The 22,024-nt window shown below is 35.3% G+C and overlaps 1 protein-coding gene and 1 non-coding gene across 3 annotated transcripts; one reads left to right on the plus strand and one right to left on the minus strand.

The window, feature by feature from the left end:
- Nucleotides 1-12,824: 12,824 nt before the first annotated feature.
- LOC120073813 (splicing factor U2af small subunit B-like) lies at nt 12,825-16,405 on the minus strand. Of its 2 annotated transcripts, none has more exons than XM_039026674.1 (6): nt 16,096-16,405; nt 15,874-15,960; nt 15,710-15,791; nt 14,694-14,820; nt 14,137-14,594; nt 12,825-13,116 (listed from the first exon to the last, which is right to left on the minus strand). In XM_039026674.1, exons 1-5 carry the CDS (start codon nt 16,330-16,332, stop codon nt 14,180-14,182), a joined length of 948 nt encoding a protein of 315 aa, XP_038882602.1. In that variant the 5' UTR covers nt 16,333-16,405; the 3' UTR covers nt 12,825-13,116; nt 14,137-14,179. The 2 variants fall into 2 exon arrangements, with proteins under 2 accessions (XP_038882602.1, XP_038882603.1); XM_039026675.1 differs by having other exon boundaries at nt 12,825-14,017.
- A 59-nt stretch (nt 16,406-16,464) lies between these two features.
- TRNAL-UAA lies at nt 16,465-16,547 on the plus strand. Its single transcript has one exon. It is a non-coding gene; the product is annotated as a tRNA-Leu (tRNA).
- Nucleotides 16,548-22,024: the final 5,477 nt, after the last annotated feature.

A 22,024-nucleotide genomic window follows, 5' to 3' on the forward strand; every position in this document is an offset into this window, starting at 1 on the left:
ACTTGTCTCCTAATGTTTTTGATTTAATTCATGTGGATATTTAGGGCATTTTTTCAACTATTGCTCATGCTGGACAGTCTTACTTTCTCATTATTGTTGATGATGCAACTCGTTTCACTTGGGTTTCTCTGCTCAAACACAAATTTGATGTCTTTGTTGTTATTCCCCAGTTTTTTAAACTCGTTGCAACTCAATATGATAAGAAAATAAAAAGGTTTAGATCGGACAATGCTCTCGAATTGATGCTCACTGAGTTCTTCAAAGAAAATGGAGTTATACATCAATTTTCATGTGTACCTTGCCCCCAACAAAATTCTATAGTAGGGAGAAAGCATCAACATATTCTTAATGTTGCTAGAGCATTGTTCTTTTGGTCTCAAGTTTCATTGTCCTTCTGGGGAGGGTGCATCCTAATTGCAGTCTTCCTCATCAATAGAGTGCCATCCAAGCAACACAATTGACAATCTCTTGTTCAGGTACTCACTGGTTCCATACCAGATTATCAAATGTTGAAGGTTTTTGACTCGTTATGTTTTGCATCCACATTAGCTCAAGGAAGACACAAGTTCCAACCAAGGGCTATACGAGTTGTCTTTGTTGGATACCCCATGGTATGAAAGCATCAAGTTGTATGATATTGAAAACAAGAAAGTTATTTTATTCATGAGATGTTATTTTTCATGAACAAGTCGTTCTCTTTCATAACATCTCATGAAGGAACTATGATGTCCAATGCGGAAACGCAGGTCATTCCCAATTTCGTTTTTCATAGTAATTAAAATTACAGTACAAAAAAATTATGCATATACATAGAATAATTTACAGCATGCTTTAGAATAAGAGGAAAGGAAGAAGAGTTAGAAATCGACTTACTCTTGAAGAAAATAATTTGTCTTTACGAAAATCCTTCTCGATCGGTCACGAACAATTCGAAAAACTCCCAATAACATAGCAATCCAAGATGGCCACCACTACAAAAATTATCTTTTGTATTCTCCTTAGGGTAGGGTGAGAATATCAGGAGTTGTGGACTTTGAATCTTTTGGGAAGGGGGAAAAAGTTTTAAAGAAGAGGAAATTTCTTGCAAGAAGAGTGTGTCCTAGGAAAAATTTACAGAGACCTTCTATGTACTCTTCTCTGAAGAAGATGAATCATCGCGTCCAAAAAACCACTCCCATTAACACGTTATTTTTAGAAAGAAAATAGAGGAAGAAAATTAGAAGAAAATTATTTATTAACTCCCTTCCTTTAATTTTTAATTAAAAACTAAATTTTAATTTAAATAATAATATAATAACTAATTTATTATATAACTATATGTTATATCAAAATATCACATATAACCTATTGTTTATATTATATCAAATACAATATAATTTATAGTTTGTATTTTCTCTTAATAAATTGTGGTATTTAATATAAGTCAAATTTATATTAAATTTAATTATATGAATTCAACTCACATAATTAATATTTGAATCATATTTAAATACTTAATTCCTCTCAAAATAAACTTTATACTATAATGTATCAAATACATTATATTAATTCCATCACATATAATTCATTCAAATTAATTCCAAATTAATTCTCAATAATCCTTGTTGAGCTATAGAGGGGACCTTATAGACCTGTGGATTGAAGCTTCAATGGTACTTGAATAATTAATTAAACTCTAATTAAACTCCTTTAATTAAATTATTCAACATCCATTAACTTTCGGTCACTCCACTAAAGACTAACAGCTGCACTCTTCGCATTACAGATATATTTATGTGTCCATTGAATATAACCAGTCAATAGTGTGATGACCCTTCACAAATTGTTCGTAAGTACAATTTGGCCAAAAATACCATCTTGCATTTGTAGTTACATCTACCTCCTCAAGTACCACTGATCCCTCTAATGAACAACAAGCTATAAGTTTCTACAAAACCCGATATTGATTATGAGGGGACATATTCTCTAGTGGTGGATGCAACTACACTAAGATGTTTAATTGATCTGACTGTATATGAAAATTTGGACATGCATCTTATGGATATAGTCACAGCATATTTATATGGATCTCTTGATAATGATATTTATATGAGAATCTCATAAGGATTTAAGGTACTTGAAACATATAAATAAAATTTTCAGGAATTGTATTAATAAAGTTACAGAGATCACTATATGGATTGAAACAATCATGACGAATGTTGTATAATCACATGAGTGGATATTTGTTGAAAGAAGGATATCAAAATAATTCAATACGTCCGTGTGTTTTTTGTTTTTTTTAAAGAAATCATAGTCATGATTTGTTATTATAACTATATATGTAGATGACTTTTTATATAATTGGGAATTCTGAAGAACTTTCAAAGACGATAGAATATCTTAAGAAAGAATTTGAAATGAAAGATCTCGCGAAAAGAAAAAAAAAATCCTTGGCTTGCAAATTGAGCATTTAGCATATGAGATATTTGTTTATTAGTCAACTTATATAGGAAAAGTTTTGAAAAGATTTTATATGGACAAAGCATATCCATTGAACATTCTAATGGAAGTTCGTTCACTAGATGTGATAGAAAGATATATTTCGACCTCAAGATGATAATGAAGAACTTCTTAGTCTTGAAGTACCATATCTTAGTGCAATTGGTATCCTTATGTATCTTACTAATAATACAAGACCAGATATTGCATTTTCAATAAATTTATTAGTAAGATATAGTTCTTCTCAAACAAAAAGACATTTGAGCAGAATTAATCATACACTCTGTTATCTCTAAGGAACTATCGTCATAGGTTTGTTTTATTCAAGTAAATAAAAAATTGATCTAGTTGGTTATGTAGATTCTGGATATTTATCTGATACACACAAAACTAGATTTTAAACAGGTTATCTGCGAAGGAATTGCTATATCATGGCAATGGTGAAACAGACCATAACAACCACTTCCTCAATTCATGAGGCTAGTCAAGAATGTGTATGGCTAAGATCAATGGCTCAACACATTCGTGGAACATGTGATTTGACTTCTAGTAAAAATCTTCCAACGATATTATATGAAGGCAACACTGCATGCATATCCCAAATCAAAGGAGGATATATTAAAGAAGATAAAAACAAAACATATTTCACCGAAACTTTTTCTACACTCATAATCTTAAAGAAAATGGCGACATCACTGTACAACAATTTTGTTCAAAAGATAATCTAGCAGACTTATTTACAAATACATTACCTGAAGGAACTCTTATCAAAGAGTACCTATGAGCGGAAGCAAGATCGTTCTAAATTTATTGTAACAGAAATACAAGCATTCACAGACATACATACAAGTTATGCATTTCAGAACAAATTACGACATGCTTTCAACAATTAAATACAAAGTAACGAGAGATATACCTTTGAAGAACTTTTCTTTTGTCTTTCTCTCGCTCTCGCTTGGAATAGCACCTCTCACTGTCGCTGTGATCGCCAAGCCAATCGTCTACCTAAATCTCTCGTTGTCGCTCAACACCGAACGGTCTTCTACACGAACAAGCAGCAACTTGGACACCACCACTCAGTGATCGTGGTATTCTCGGAGTGAGAAGGTATGGACTCTATTGGATTTGGTAGAGGGAAGGAGGAAATACGATCGTATTCAACCACCAAGCAAATGGGAGGGTTTAGAGTCTATTGTATAGATTGGTGCTTGATTGTTTAGTAAAAGGTATACGATCGTGTAGTAAATAAGGTTGATCATTTAGACAATTGTTTAGGTAAACTCACTCAGGCGCACGATCTCTTAGTAAAAGCTACATGATCGTTTATGAAATTGCGCGTGTACACGATTGTTTGGGAAAACTCAAGCTGTCATGTAGGCTCTCGTTAGCTAAACAATAGACAGTGTACAATTATCAAGCGATACCTCAATTCTTCAGCAAAATGAAAACTATTTTCATTTTATCCTTCAATTATGAAACTGAATGCAACCTCCCACTTTCACGCATGGTTATAGTGAAAACCACCAATAATTATCTCATAATTGTTTTAATATAAATAAATATAATAACTAACTTATCATATTATATTTATAATCTATAGTTTTAATATCACATCATATGCAACATTTAAACCATACTCCCTTTCTCCTTTACTTGGTATAAATCATATTTATATACATTTCCTCCAATTAATATATCTCATACATCATGTCAATTATATCACATATAACTGAACAAGTTTAATCATATCATATATAATCAAACTCCCTCTTATCAATTTGAACACTTCAAAATGATCCAAAAACTTATTCTCAATTTGAATTCATTGAGCTACCAAGGGGACCTTATGAACCTGTAGCTTGAAGCTCCAACGGTAAGTGAATAGCTGATTAAACTCTTTAGCCACGAGATCTACCACCCGCTAACTATCGGGCACTCCACTAAAGAACGACAACTGCACTTTTCTCACCACAGATATATTTTTATGTTCATCGGATATAACCAATCAATAGTACGATAACCCTTCACAGATGCTCGTAAGTACAGCTGGGCCAATTGCCCCTATAGTTACATCTAACTTCTTAAGTACCACTGATCCCTCTAATGAACAATATCTCATAGTCCAACTATGAGTGGACACCTCTTGGGCCATAAGTAGGTGTGTGGCACCACACCGTTCAAGCCCCGGAATCAGCCCTTAAGGGAGCAATCTATCTATTTACCCTTGCTTCGGGGAAGGAGTGAATTTCATCTTGTGTAGCTGAGTTCCCAGCTCCCCAATCAGACAAATCCCCAAAGTGGTAGGTTTGAGTCGGCAATCTGGCCATTCGCACCTATGCAAATCAAAGGACCACCCTCAAAGGTAGAAGTTTCCAACCCACTCAGGATTGAAGTGAAGTCTCTGTCATGAACGACGTTATATATCGAGACTAAACACTTCGTGGTCCGATCTTATACAAACTTCTTTGTATAGGACACCCCCGCTCGCATGTCTCCACATGAATGATCAGGATCAGATAATCTGTAGCACGTCACAACACTTGTAACTATCTACAAAGCGGTCCGCATCCGTAGTGTCACCAGGATAAGGTTTCCCTTCTATATCCATATACTATATACCATTTTGGTTATCACTTAAGGCATGATCCACCTGTATATCTCTACATACATGCTTAAGTTACAACGACAATCAGGGATCTTAGTTTATTGGCTTGTGGTAAAGCAAATAAAACATCTCATGTTTCATAGACAACAGTGAAGAAAATATCTCATATTATTACATCACAAGCGTTTGTTCAATACAGGTGTTTACAAACTACAGGACCCAACGAGAATTTAGGGCATAAACCCCAACAATCTCTCACTTGTCCTAAAGCGAGTGGGGTGTACATTACAATAAGTATAAAAACGGTAAACTAGGGCACTAAGACCCATAAAAAAAATCTCCCACTTGCCCTAGTCCAGCCGCAAGCGGTCCCGTAGATCCATGCTCTGAAGGTGACCCTAAAAAATTGTAGCCGTGAAAGCCTTCATAAACGGGTCAGCAACGTTGTGCTCTGAAACGATCTTCGTGACTATCTCGCGAATGAGATGATATTTCCGTTATATATGTTTGTCGCGCTTGTGACTTCTGAGCTCCCTAGAGTTTGCCACAGCACCACTATTATCACAATAGAGGGTGATGGGCCTAGACATGTCTGATCCTGGTGACACTATGGATATAACCCGCTTTTTGATAACCTAAATAGGTCTGTAGTATAAGGATTAAGGTGAGATACCTGATTCTGGTGACACTACGGATACAGTCCGCTTTGTAGAGGTTTGTAAGTGTTGTAAACTACTACATATGGTAGATCCTAACCATTCATGTGGAGACGTGCGAGCGAGGGTGTCCTACACAAAGAGTTTGTAGAAGACCTAGACTACGAGATGACTAGACTCTGTATATAACGTTGTTGATACTAGACACTTACATCTCATCTAAACGACCATAGGTGACATGACCTCAATCCTGAGTGTTTTGGAAACTCCTACTTTTGAGGGCGGTCCTTTGATTAGTATGGGTGAGAGTGACCAGATTGCAAATTCAACATGCCTACCTTTTTAGGGACTTGTCTGATTTGAGAGTTGGGAACTCAATCCACACGATGGAATTCACTTCTTTCTTGAAGCAGGGATAAGTAGAGAGATTTCTCCCTTAAGGGCTAATTCCAAGGCTTGAACATAGTGGCCATAACTTCTCTTTGGAAGAGAAGACTCAGTCATAGTAGGACTATGACTTATGTTCATTAGAGGGATCAATGGTACTTAAGGAGTTAGATGTAACTATAGGGGTATAACGGTTATTGGCCCAGCTGTACTTACGAGCGATCTATGAAGAATTTTCGTACTACTGATTGGTTAAGATGGACACATAATATATCTGTGGTAAGGAGAGTTCAGCTGTCGGTCTTAGTGAAGTGTTTGGCAGTTAACAGATGGTAGACCCCGTGACTAAAGAGTTTAGTCAGTTATTCACATACCGTTGGAGCTTCGAGCTACAGGTCCATAAGGTCCCCTTGGTAGCTTAATGTATTCAGTTGAGGATCAGTTCTTGGTGTTGATTTGAAATGTTCAAATTGACAAGAGGTATTTTGATTATATATGATATGATCGGTATGGTGTATGAGATACTTCTAGTGGAGGATTAATGTAAATGAGATTTACATTGTACCATGGAATAGAAAAAGAGCTATGATTTATATGTTTCATGAGATGAAATATGAAAACTATAGGATATAAATATAGTATGATAAGTTGGTTATCATTTATATCTATAATAATATTAATTATTAGATAATTAAATATTTTTCTCTAATAACTAATTGAGTGGGAGTTTATTGGTGGTTTATGGTAACCATGAGATAAAATGGAAATTATTTTCCTAATTTTAGTAAGTTTTGCCAAGTTTTTTGTCAAAAATTATTTTAGATTTCTCTCGGAAAGAGAATCTCACGGAACAAAAGTTGTCAAGTAAATATCGATTTACTAAGCAACAGCTTGAGCAAGCTAAACGATCGTGTATTGTTTTGTAAGCGACAGACACAGTGCTAAGCAATGAGCTAAACAATCACTTAGCTTTTGTTAGGCGATCACTTAGCTTTTGTTAAACGATTGGGCATTGACATATACGATAAGTTTTTGTCTTCTCCCACTTGCCCAATCGTGTACACGATTGTTGAATCCTCCTTCGCCTGCCTCAATCCAAGTCCACACGGAGCCCGCCTTCTGGATTCTCACACCGAGAATACCAAGGTAAACTTCTACGTTGTTGAGGTTCTGTGGAGGTCGTTCGTGCTATTAGAGATTTTGTGACCAAGGCGATCGTTGAGGACGAGTGTGTGGTGTTCGTGCTACCGAGCGGTCGTGTTGTTCGAGCGTTCGAGGTTGCTGTATTCGAGATTTCATGAGCAAGGAGCATGAAGACGAGTCGACAAACGTTCGTAGCTTTTCTCCTTGTTCAGTTGTTGTTTCATGCTGTAATTTCTGTATTGATTGCATAACTATTTGTTTTGTTTATAACTGTAATTGTAATATTGATACATGATTGTAATTTAGAATGATCTATTCCTCTGCTCATGGAAATCCTCGTGTTCGATTTCTTTCACATGCAACATGCTTTTAATAAGATCAAGGGAAGAATTCACATACCTTTGAAGACTCATCTTCAATACCCTTGATCACGAACGCTTGTTCAACCAGCAGGACAATAATCACGAACGCTCCAACACTTCGACCACAACACATCACGATCACAACGACCACGAACTTAGCAATCTCTAAGATCACGAATGCCGAATGACCTCCAAAAACCTCGAACTATGTTGAGTTAAGTATGACACCACCACAATGGCTACCTTGGTATTCTCGGTGTGAGAATCCAGAAGTGTGGGCTCTATGTGGGCTTGGTTAGAGGAAAAGACCGGAGGAAGAACAATCGTATAAACGATTGAGCAAATGGGAGATGACAAGTCTATCGTATAGACAATACCCAATCGTTTAGAAGAAGCTCCGCGATCATTTAGCAAAAGCTCCACGATCGTTTAGCTACCGGCCAGCTAAGTGAACTATCGTGTAGTATCACTCCATGATCGTCTAGGCTTTCTTCAGCTATCGTTTAGTGAATCTAATCCATTTGACAACATTTGCGTGAGATCTTTCCGAAAATAGAAATCTCAATTCAACAACTACCAAATTTAGGAAACATTTTTCCTTTTATCTCACAATTACCATGAAACCACTAATAGCCACCCACTCAAATGGCTATTAGAGAAAAAGAGATAATTATCCAATAATTAATATTATTATAAATATATATGATAACCAACTTGCCATATTATATTTATAACCTATAGTTTTAATATTTCATCTCATGAAACATATAACCATAGTTCTTTTTCTATTTCATGGTACTTAATGTAAATCTCATTTACATTAACCCTCCACTTGATGTATCTCATACATCACACCGATCATATCATATATAATCGAACTACCTCTTGTCAATTTGAACATTTCAAATCAACACCAAGAACTGATTCTCAATTTGAATCCATTGAGCTACTAAGGGGACCTTATGGACCTGTAGCTCGAAGCTCCAACGGTACATGAATAACTGACTAAACTCTTTAGTCACAGGATCCACCATCCGTTAACTGCCAGGCACTTCATTAAAGACCGACAGCTAAACTCTCCTTACCACAGATTGTGTCCATATCAACCAATCAACATTGGGATAACCCTTCACATATCGCTCGTAAGTACAGCAGGGCCAATAACCATTATGCCCTCGTAGTTACACCTAACTTCTTAAGTACCACTGATCTTTCTAATGAACATAAGTCATAGTCCTACTATGACTGAGTTCTCTCTTCCAAAGAGAAGTTAGGGCCACTATGTTCAAGACCCAAAATCAGTTCTTAAGGGAGTAATCTATCCACTTACTCCTGCTTTGGGGAATGAGTGAATTCTATCTTGTGCAACTAAGTTCCCAGCTCCCAAATTTGACAAGTCTCCAAAAAGGTAGGCATGTTGAGTTGGCAATCTGGTCACTCTCACCCATACTAATCAAAGGACCTCCCTCAAGGACAAGAGTTCCCAAAACGCTCAGGATTGAGATCATGTCACCTATGGTCATTTAGGAGAGATGAAAGTCTCTAGTATCAACGATGTTATATACAGAGACTAGTCATCTCGTGGTTCGATCTTATATAAACTTTTTGTATAGGATACCATGCTCGCATGTCTTTACATGAATGGTCATGATCTACCATCTGTAGTAGTTCACAACACTTGCAAACCTCTACAAAGCGAGTTGTATCAGTAGTGTCACAAGGATCAGGTATCCCTTCTTAATCCTTATACTACAGACCTATTTAGGTTATCACTTAAGGCATGATCCACTTGTATATCTCATATACATACTTAAGTTTACATACAATAACCATTGAGCTTTGTTTATTGAATATGAATAAATGCCAAATAAAATAACTCTTATTTTATTCATAATAATGTTTATATATTACAAATTATGAGACTCTGGGAGTATTAGACACCAATCCCAACAAAATCAAATTTCGCTTTAACTCGGGAACTACATAAACATCATTCAAAATGATAAACTTCTTATGTAAAGTCAATTGAAGTCCTCCCACTGCCACAGCTGAGACGATGTGCCTGGTGCCTACTCGCATCGTCATTTCTCTAGCCTCTAACTGCCGCTAGGATCTAATCCCCAGAAAAGAAGAACAAACATGATTAGTGGCCCCAGAGTCAATAATCCAGGCAGAATTATCATTCTCCACTAAACAGATTTCCAAAACTAGTAAATTATATTTACCTTGTTTTTCCTTGGCCTTAGCCTTCTTCTTCTCATTGATCCAGCGCGGAGAATTCCGCTTCCAATGCCCATTCTGGTTACAATGGAAATACAAGCTATTGTAGCCTTTTACTTAGAATTATGAGGGCTAATAAGCAAAATATGCGTTGATAATACTAAGAATTCATGTGAAAAAGTGAGCTTGCATCAATCAGCACCAAAAATCCTCACTAACTTTATATCATGCATTATTCCGCGTCAAAGTGTCCATTTTTGCAGATATTACAGGAATTGATTGCATTTGTCGGTCCCAGACCGCCGCAAGGTTGATCGCATGAGATGATTGTCACAAAGATTAGTTCGCCGCATGGAATGTTGCGTCCACAAAGTGATAATCGTGATAAAAGACTGCTCGCAAGGTAAATGGAATGCGTTGGCAATTCAGGAGAAATAAGCTCGAACATATACCTTAGGAGCATCAACAAGATAAGATGATGTGACATTGCCCATACTGCGACAAAAGCAGCAGTGAGGCAGAACGCAATCATGAACGCTATCGGCCTTTAAACTCTATAAATAGCACCTTGGACCTTCACTTCAAGGCATCCGAGCTTCTGCCTTAAGGAAAATGCTTGTGATCACAGATGAGAGCATGAGCAAGATTTTCTTTAAGGATTTTTCACCTCCACAAACCCTTCCGAGTGACGACCGGAGCTTTCACCGGAGATAGAACCCAAGAGAGGCATCTCCACCATCCATCCATGGTGCCACCTTCAACCTTGATGCATTTCGCATGAAAAGCAAGAGATTGTTTTCATCGAGCCTTCCATTTCTCCTCTTGCCTCTGTATTGTATTACATTTTAACTTAAGATATTAAGACATTTTGTAATCAATGCATATCTTAATTTCTTCAGCGCCATCTTCTTCATCTTCTTTATCTATGTCATTGTTTACCTTCATTGTTTAGTTATCAAAGGCGATCGCATACTCAATCGTGTAGCCTAGAGATAAAACGTATGTAGCAACCCACTGAGAGGTGTGCGTTGTGCGAATATAGTGAGTTAATCCTCTTGTTTGGTGTGAGGCTGTCGCAACACTTGTCTATGGGTTGTTGCAATGTTTGTCTATGAGCTAATTAGCCTAGAGATAGGATTAAAGTCATGTTACTTATGGTCATTCTAGTGAAATGAAGTCTCTGTCATGAACGACGTTATATAACGAGATTAAACACTTCGTGGTCCAGTCTTATACAAAGTTTTTTGTATAGGACATTCCGGCTCGCATGTCTCCACATGAATAATCAAGATCAGATCATCTATAGCACGTCACAACACTTGTAACTATCTACAAAGCAGGCCGCATCATAGTGTCACCAAGATAAGGTTTTCCTCCTATATCCATATACTACAGACCATTTTGGTTATCACTTAAGGCATGATCCACCTATATGTCTCCACATACATGCTTAAATTACAACGACAACTAGAGATCTTAGTTTATTGATTTGTGGTAAAACAAATAAAACATCTCATGTTTCATAGACAACAGTTAAGAAAATATCTCATATTATTACATCACAAGCGTTTGTTCAATACAGGTGTTTACAAACTACGGGACCCAAAGAGAGTTTGGGGCATCAACTCCAACAACTGCAACCTTTGAAAAACTAGTACACAATACTGGAATGTGACAACTCAAAGATCTCATGTGATATTTCCATGAGGATGAGTAAATATATTTTTTAAGAGTATCAGATTATATGAAATATGTAATCTTTTTTCTTCACTAGGATTTTTTTTCCAGTAGATTCTTTCCTAACAAGGTTTTTGACGAGGCATATTTCATATATAATGGGCATCTGAGGGAGCGTATTATAACTATGTTAAATTAGGTGTAATGTAGATGCCCATTATTAATGTTCATTGGTCATGTGTCACTTATTCATTATCTCATGTGTCTCAAGATTACACACTGTTAGTGACCATATAATCCACTTCCTATTTGCCAAATTGCCTATAATTAGTAGCATTTGGTGAGATTTGGAAGACACACATATATTGGTGATCAATCCAAATTGCCTATAATTATTAATTTACTATGTCAATATGAATACAATTTAATAACAATAAAGAATACATTCAGAAATTCAAATTCCTCACCTCTAATTATTGTACTAACTTATAATAATTTGAATAGCAAATTACATATCTATCATTTTTTACTACACGTTTGCTAGCATTAAGAGCATTTTTTAAGCACGATTGCATATACAACTTATACATTTGCTAGCATTAAGAGTATGAGCATTTTTTATGCATAGTTGCAATACAACAATCGGACAAAAGTAATTAGAAATCGGTCGGATAAAAGTTTAAGAAGTAAAGCATAACATTATGACCAACCCAAAATCGAAAAAGACCCATCAACTGATCTCAAGCGTACACACCCATTTAAAAATATTCAATAATACACTAAACATTATAACCTCTAAACAATTTCTCTATTTTTCTCTTCTTAAATCCAAGTTACCCAACTACTGATTTTTTTCCTCAACGAAATAACATGTTTGAAACATTATGATTTTGTTTGAAACATTTAAACAAACAGGATTTTGTTTGAAATATTTGATTTCTTTTTATCATAGATGTACAGACAAATTTAGGCAATACAATGCAAATAAGATTTTTAAAAATTATAATAATAAGACACTATTTAGTAACCATTTTGTTATTGATTTTTAATTTTAAAAATTTAAGCCTATTTTCTCTCTAGTTGTTTAGAATGATTTGTATCTTTTTTAAGTAAAAGAGTTGAATTCTTATTTCTTAAACAAATTCTAAAAATAAAAACTATTTGATTGACAAGAAGATATTAAGTTAACAATTACCAGGTATTTTTACAGTTAAAAAGGGGTGTAGGATAGTCCCATTCAAAATAAAACCTTGGTACTCAAGAAAATACAAGCAAAATGAGAAGTCCAAGAGATCTAGCCAACCAAAGCAAACTTTAACTATTATCATAGGCAGCTCTCAATAGTATCCATCTCTGAAAAGCTCAATAGAATATATCGGAAATACAACACAATTTAAAACAAGAAAGCGGCATTACATCTACTTCTGTCTCAGAAATCTTTAAGCTTACTTGAAGATGGAATAGGGAAATCAACCTAACGAGGACATACGCTTTTCAGCATTACAGAAGTTGTAGAGTTGCTTCCTTCATGTGTCCAACAAAACATCACATCAAATCCTGCAAATCCTCCAGATAACAGCCAAACCTGTATTATGAATACGATGGTAAGCTGCCTAAGAAGTATTTGGGCAAGCAGGAAAACCTGAACCTGCAAAACTCGCAGAATATGTAAGAAACATAAAAAGAAATTTCAATATCCATATACAAGTAGTAAAAAGCCATGACCACAAGCGCTTCTAATTCTATTTTTCCTGTTAAGATGAGAGCATGAACAGAAATAACATTCAATTAGGCTGACAACAAGCTCTACTTCTGGCTTCTGCTTTAGGTATGAATATATCTACAAGAAGTTTTTAGAAAAATACTAGTTTAAAAATGTAAACCAGAACTCAAGAAACCCAATTGGAGGAAATACCGAGGAAACTTTTGAGGTTTAGAAAACAATATCACAAATGTCAAACGTCTCAAACATTATTTCGTAGATTAACCTGTATAATTAAGAAAGTTGTAACCATCAGAAAACATGAAGGCTGGTTCTAAAATCTTGGTCTTGCTCTTTATGTAAAAGTGATGAACAGAAGGTTTAAGAAAAGGAAAAAAGGAAAGAAACACTAAAAATGGTTTGTAAGAAACCTTTCCTCAAGACTCTTGCAGGTTAAGCACTACAATACACTAGTCCTACTTTTAGCTTATATAAGGTTTTATTTCAACCTGTAATTCCCATAAGCATGGGGAAATGCATTCCACCTAAGGTGAACGACCAAGGAACAACGAAAAGACAACAGAAATAATGAATAGGGATGGATAATGAATCCATGGCTATGATCAATTCAAAAATGGTATGGACTATTGAAGAATTTTCCAAGAGGGTTACTCAATAACGACTGTTTCTATCCTATTCATTTTCTTTTTTAGGATGAAAGAGACGAGGTTAACAAAACTGGAATTCACATTCAATAACACGTGACAGGGAACCTGTCCTCCACCTGCACAGTGGAAATGGGCAGTGAGCTACTTCTTTTAGAGAATGGGCTGTTTTATTAATAAAGGGGAAAGTATTCTACTATGGCCCCTAAATTGAACTAATAAAAGGACAGAAGCAAACCAGAAATATTTCTTTCAGGCAAGCACGGCATCCACCATTTTCTCTAGTACTGCTTAGAAGGATCAAATTCATCTTCATTTTGTGCAAGGTCATTGCTTCCACCAACATCCTTGACATCCTGATGATTACTACCATTATCTGCCTTTTCCCTGTCCCTGTTCCACTGTTCAATCTTAGCTCTTCTTTCCGCACTACTTTCCCTAACCGGACTTCTATTCCTCCTCCCTCCAGGGCTCCTACTCCGTCCCCCTCTGTGCCGAGGGCTACGGCTTCTAGGCCTCCTGCTTCTCTCATGATACCGTGGGTCCTTATCTCCCTCTCTTCTACTAGGTCCACGTCCACGACCACCACCATGGGGACGGTCTTCATATCCATGATGCTTGTGGGGGCTTCGACTTTGACTACGGCTTCGGCTACGCCTGCGCCTGCTCCTCCCAAATAAACGCCTTCTCAACTCTCTGCAAACACGTGAAACATTACAAGAAAGGGCATGTGGATTATTATTAGCTAACCAATTCTTTTGCAGGCAAAACAAAGGAATCATGATGATGATATACCTGCTTATCTTCTTCAGATGCATAAAGTTGCAATAGCCACCACGGTTACATACATTTTCCTCATACTGTCTGCAAGTAGCTTCTCGAAAATCCGTCACAGGAGAGAAGTCAACAATGATGGGTCGACCTATCAAAAATTTGAAAAATAAGACATAGTTACTAAATACCTGGGCCATCTTAGGCACAAAAAATAACAAAGAGCGTATAGCAACTATTTTTTTTTCCTTTAGCAACCACAGACAGATCAAGGGTATACCCACCGGCCACCAATATAATAATAGAAAGCCATAAAGATATTTTAAAAATAGAGTTAGTTGGTCCAAGTTTACAGTTAACTACCTTTGGGAAAACTCCATCAAACCTCCAAACCAAACTTGCAAGGTCATTATTGATTTCAAAAATTGTTATCAAATTCGTGACCATATAACTACATTATCAGCATTGAATCAACCAATTACCGATGTATATGGAGCTTCTAAAACTTCTATTTCCTTGTCTAATAGTTATCCAGGAAAGATGGCGAAAAGATTCCCAACAATTTTTTTTTATGAGAAACATTCAATCATAATTTTATTGATAGTATGAAATTACAAAAGGGTAATTGTGCCATGAAAGATTACATAATGCTATTCCAATGTGCTATAAGAGCAGTAAGTGCAATCACAAAAAGGGGAAGTTAATTTACACCACGACATAGATGTGTACAAAAGATAAATCTTTGATTTGAACTGGAGATTCCCGACAATGAAAAGTACAAGAAATCATTGATTTGAACCAAGAATTCAAAACAAAATTCATGAAGTCATATTAGAAATACTTGAATAAAACGAATTCCGATTTATCATATTTATCACATTGAGTATCACGGGGTAACAACTGGCTATAAAATTTTTGGACCCTCGTAACACTAAGCAACCCTAAGAGTACTCATATAGCATCCACAAGATTGATTTCATTGTAAAAAGAAAACCCACAAGAAAAATAAAAATAAATAAATGAAGTATAAGAAATTAAACCTGCATAAAAGCGTCCATTAAGATTATGAAGGGCATTTGCCGCTTGTTCTTCTTCTCTAAACTGAACATAGACATTGCCCACCTGCCCAGGGATTTGACACCAAACTAGTCAGTAACACAGATCCAAATATACCTTTCAATTTAAAAGGTGGAAGTAAACGTACCATATGGTCAGCCAAATTATCACAAATATTTAAGCTTTCGAGATCTCCGTATTTGCTCAACTCCTCGAATAGATCTTCATAAAAGTCCTACATTCCAAATTGCAAAAAAAAAGAAAAGGGTGAAAACTGTTTCAGCGTCGAGAAGATTCAAGTTTCGAAATCAAATATAAAATTGTAAATCAATGAAAGGGCCAGGGGAGAGAAACAACAGGGAGTTCATACCTCAAAGTGATCTTGAACCTTGCGGGGATCAAGGGCTTGGCCTTGAGGGTCGACGCCGGGGGTGATCATATCAGGTCTCTGATACATATTAGAGAGGAGGAGTGTAGGGCTGATGCTGGGCTTGGTGTGAAGCCTAGAGCACCGATCTCCATGTCTACAGGCTCCAATCTTGAAGTAGAAAGGGCAGTTAACCCTATCTTTCTCCGTTCCGAAAATTGAAGCCAAGTGTTCCGCCATTTTCTTGCTCGAGACCGGCAAAGTCTTGCTTTTCCCTCTCCTCCCGATCTGGTTTTATCGATTAGGTTTTTTAACTTTGAAGTGAATAAAATATATGTTTAAATAATTGGTATTCACCTATTAAATCAAACAGCAGGTTTGCCCGAGAGGTTAAGGGGGAAGACTTAAGATCTTCTGCACAGAAGTGCGCGTGGGTTCGAACCCCACAGCCTGCACTTTTTATGGTCTTTTCTTTTTTTTTTTTAAAAAAAAATCCCCATTACGTCCTTGTTTTATGTATCAATTATTGCATTCAAAATATTCAAAATATGAATTATATTATGAATATTATAATAATAAATAAATGTCGGTTGCTTAGTGTCTCAAAAGTCATGTGTCACCTTTTATATTGTCCATGTGTTTGGTAGTTATTCATGCTTGAGTCCACTTTCTATTTGTCACTTTGAAAATTGTACTCTCACTTTGTCTATAAATAGTGACATTTGGTGGAACTTAAGATCACACATCCATTCGTAAGAAATTCACTTCAAATTCCACTAAATTTTCTTTTATTTAATTTTATAATTTTAGTTTTTTATGATTTTATTTTTTTATTTTAAATTATATTTATTATTATTATTATTATTATTATATTTTCTCCATATCTGTGTTCCTGTTGTGTTCCTCCATTTCACAACACGTTATCAACATGAGCTCCTGTTGTTTTTCTAGGTCTTGAAGGTATGTCGATTTTTCCCTCTTTGTTATAATTAATAAATTTAATATTATTTTGCATATTCAATATCTATTAAATTTCTAACATAAGTACAATATTTTATGATAGTACTGCCATGAAAAATCTCACAAAATTAGAATTTGTCGCCCTTATTATTAACGACAATAATTATTTGTCATAGGTACTTGATTTCGAAATCCATCTGGATGTTATGAATCTTGAGGAGACTATTAAAAAAGGAAATACGACATCTAGTCAGGACAAAGCAAAAGGTATGATTTTTCTTCGTCATCATATCCACGAGGGATTGAAAATTGAGTATCTTACAATAATATATCCCCATATATTGTGGAAAAATTTGAAAGAGGGGTATGATCATAAAAAAAATAGTTATTCTTCCTAAAAATTCGAATTGATTTTAAATAATGCAGAATTGTAATTAGTTACTGATTTGAAATCTTGTACTCTCAAGTGCATTTGCTCGTTCACTTCAAATTCCACTTTGTCTATAAATCACTTTGTCTATAAAGCTCGTTATGAGCAAATGCACTTGAGAGTACAAGATTTCAAATCAGTAACTAATTACAATTCTGCATTATTTAAAATCAATTCGAATTTTTATTATGCGGAGAGAAAATTATTGACTCTAATATGTTAGAAAAGACATTTTCTACATTTCATGTCTCGAATATGCTCTTGCAGCAGCAATATTGAGAGAAAGGTTTTAAACGGTATTCTAAATTAATTTTCATGTTTTCATGTGGCCGAACAAAATAACAGTTATTGATGAAAAATCATGAATCTTGACCAACTGGAACGACACCATTCCCTGAAGTGAATCTGTGAATTTTAATAATAATCATGGTCGAAGTCGAGGTCGTGATTGTGGCAGAGGAAGAAATAATTATTATTTCCGTGGTGGCCGTTCTAATCATTTAAATTTCAAAAGAACCACACAAAATGATGATCACAAAGGAAAAGCTCCACAACATAAAAGTTCAAAGAGCGTTGAAAATAAATGCTTCTGATATGGAATGACTAGACATTAGTCACATATTCGTCGTACGTCAAAACACTTAGTTGACCCCTATCAAGCCTCCCTGAAGAAAAGGGAGAAAAATATGGAAGCAAATTTTGTATACCAGGATAATGATATATTTGACCCATCCCACATGATAAATTTGGATGTGGTGGACTTCTTTGAATCTTCTAAAAAGAAGATTGGCAAAGTTGATGGAACATCAAGTATTTCTTTTGACTTTGAGAATACCTAGATTTAATGTTGTTGTTTTTCTATAATCTATCTTCATGTTTTTTTTTTAGTAACATTTATATATTTTAAGTGTTGTTTTTCTTATTGTAATTATTTTCTTTTAATAAAGAAATATGGATCATTTTCAAATGTTGAGTGACTAAAAAATGAGTAAAGAATATCTATGTCTAGCAGACAGTGCAACTACACATACAATACTTACAAATAAAAAATATTTTTCCAAATTGACATTGCTGAAAAAAAAAAAGTAAATATAATATTAGGTTCTGCAAACTTGATCGAAGATTTTGAAAAATCAAATATTATTTTGCATAGAATAACAAAATTTACAATTGACAATGCATTGTTCTCTAGTCAATTAAAGAGAAATCTTCTAAGTTTAAAAGATATACGTTGCAATGGTTATCATATTGAGACTGATGGTAAGAATAATGTGGAATATCTATGTATCATATCTAGGGTCTCAAATGAAAAACGTATATTGGAAGAGTTATCTGTTTTATCTTCTGAATTGTATTATACTCATATACGAGTAATTGAAATATATGCAACAATGAATCTGAAGTTCATGAATCCAGACATATTTACAATTTGGTATGACCAACTGGGTCATTTGGGATCTATAATGATGAGGAGAATTATTGAGAATTCAAATGGACACTCATTGAAGAGCCAAAAGATTCTTCAATCTAATGAATTATCATATGATGCTTGCTCTAAAGAAAAATTGATAATTAGACCATCACCAGCTAAAGTGGAAACTGAATCACCAACATTTTTAGAATGAATTCATGGTGATATATGTGGACCTATTAACCCACCAAGTGGACCATTTAAATATTTTATGGTAGTAATAGATGCATCCAGTAAATAGTCACATATGTGCTTATTATTAAATCGAAATCTTAAATTTGCAAGATTACTTGCTCAAATAATTAAATTAAGAGCACAATTTTCTGATTATACAATTAAAACCATTCGTTTTGATAATGCTAGTGAATTTACATCCCAAGCTTTTGATAATTATTATATGTCAATTGGGATAAGTGTTGAATATTTTGTAGCTCATGTTCATACACAAAATGGTTTAGCATAATCATTTATAAAACATTTGTAATTAATTGAAAGACCATTACTTATGAGAGCTAAGCTTCCTTCATCTATATGAGAACATGTTATTTTGCATGTCGTATCACTTGTACGCATTAGGCCAGTAGCTTATCATAAGTACTCGCTTATACAATTAGCTTATGATCATGAGTCAAATATTTTTCATCTGAGAATTTTTTTATGTGCAGTATATGTTCCAATTGCTCCACCACAACACACTAAGATGGGTCCTCAAAGGAGATTAGGAATATATATTGGATATGATTCCCCATCAATTATTAAACCTCTGAAGGGTGATGTATTTACTGCACGATTTGCTGATTTTCATTTTAATGAGATAAAATTTTCAACATTAGGGGGAAGAATTAAGAAGTTTGAGAAAGAAATTACATGGAATGTATTGAAGGAAATCGAACTCAAGAATTCCATGAGCAACGTTAATACGATCATTCCAAATTACAATCATAAATGAACATTACAAATTACAGTCGTACAAAAACATGCGATTATACAATCAATATAGAAATTACAACATGAATAACTACAAATAAACAAGGAGAAAACTCTACGAACATTTGTAGACTCGTCTCCACGCTCCTTGCTCATGAATGCTCAAACACAACAACCTCGAACGCTCGAACAACAAGACTGCAACATTGCACGAACACTTCGCGCTCGTCCTCATCGATCGCCTTGGTCATGAACTCCTCAGCAACACGAACGACCACCACAGAACCTTGATGGTGTCGAGTTGAGTATGACACCATCAAGAAGGTTACCTTGGTATTTTCGGTGTGAGAATCCAGAGGGTGGGCTCTGTTCGAACTTGGAATGAGGCAGATGAAGGAGGAAAGAACAATCGTGTATACGATTAGGCAAGTGGGAGATGACAGGAACCTATTGCATGGGTCGATGCCCAATCGTCTAGCTAAAGCTAAGTGATTGTCTAGCAAAAGCTAAGCGATCGTTTAGCTCATCGTTTAGCTCGATGTCTGTCGCCTACAAAACACTACACGATCGTTTAGAAAACACGTTGTTGCCTAGTAAATCGGTATTTACTTGACAAGCACCGTGAGTTTCTTTTTACCGAGAGAAAACTCAAAACTAATTTTTCTTTTTGTAAAACCTTACTAAAATTAGGAAAATAATTTTCCTTTTAACTCACGATTACCATGAATCAACAATAACCACCCACTCAATTAGTTATTAAAGAAAAAGAATTAATTATCCAATAATTAATATTATTATAAATATAAATGATAACCAAATTATCATATTATATTTATAACCTATAGTTTTAATATTTCATCTCATGAAACATATAAACTATAGTTCTTTTTCTATTCCATGGTACTTAATGTAAATCTCATTTACATCAATCCTCCACTAGATGTATCTCATACATCATACCGATTATATCATATATAATCAAAATACCTATTGTCAATTTGAACATTTCAAATCAACACCAAGAACTGATCCTCAGTTGAATCGATTGAGCTACCAAGGGGACTTCATGGACCTATAGCTCGAAGCTCCAACAATACGTGAATAACTGACTAAATTCTTTAGTCACGGGATCCACCATCCGTTAACTGTCAGACACTCCACTAAAGATCGACAACTGAACTCTTCTTACCACAGATTTATTATGTGTCCATCTTAACCAATCAACAGTGTGACAATCCTTCACCGATCACTCGTAAGTGAAACTGGGCCAATAACCGTTATGCCCTTGTAGTTACATCTATCTCCTTGAGTACCACTGATCCCTCTAGTGAACATAAGTCATAGTCCTACCATAACTAAGTCTTCTCTTCCAAAGAGAAGTTGTGGCCACTATGTTCACGCCCCAGAATCAGCCCTTAAGGAAGCAATCTCTCTACTTATCCATGCTTCGGGAAAGGAGTGAATTCCATCTTATGGATTGAGTTCCTAGCTCCCAGATTAGACAAGTCTCCAAAAAGATAGGCATGTTGAGTTGGCAATTTGGCCATTATCACCCATATTAATTAAAGAACCGCCCTCAAAGGCAAGAGTTCCCAAAACACTCAGGATTGAGGTCATGTTACCTATGGTCGTTTAGGTAAGATGTAATTCTCTAGTATCAACGGCGTTATATACAGAATCTAGTCATCTCGTGGTCCAGGTCTTACACAAACTCTTTATATAGGACACCTTCGCTCGCACATCTCCACATGAATGGTTAGGATCTATCATTTATAGTAGTTTATAACACTTGCAAACCTCTACAAAGCAGGCCGTATCCGTAGTGTCACCAGGATCAGGTATCCTACCTCAATCCTTATACTTCAGACCTATTTAGGCTATCACTTAAGACATGATCCACTTGTATATCACATATACATGCTTAAGTTCACATAAGATAACCAAGGAGCTTTGTTTATTAGATATGAGTAAATGCCAGAATTAAATAACACTTATTTTATTCATTAAACAATGTGTATCTTTACAAAACAACGAGACTCCAGGAGAATTAGGACACCAATCCCAACATATCTCGTTATTGTCTCATTTAGATACACATACAGATCAATGTAAACTTAAAGTTCAGAAAATAATTCATTTGCAAA

The sequence above is a fragment of the Benincasa hispida genome, chromosome 3 (genome assembly GCF_009727055.1).
Source record: "Benincasa hispida cultivar B227 chromosome 3, ASM972705v1, whole genome shotgun sequence".
NCBI classification, from domain to species: Eukaryota; Viridiplantae; Streptophyta; class Magnoliopsida; order Cucurbitales; family Cucurbitaceae; genus Benincasa; species Benincasa hispida.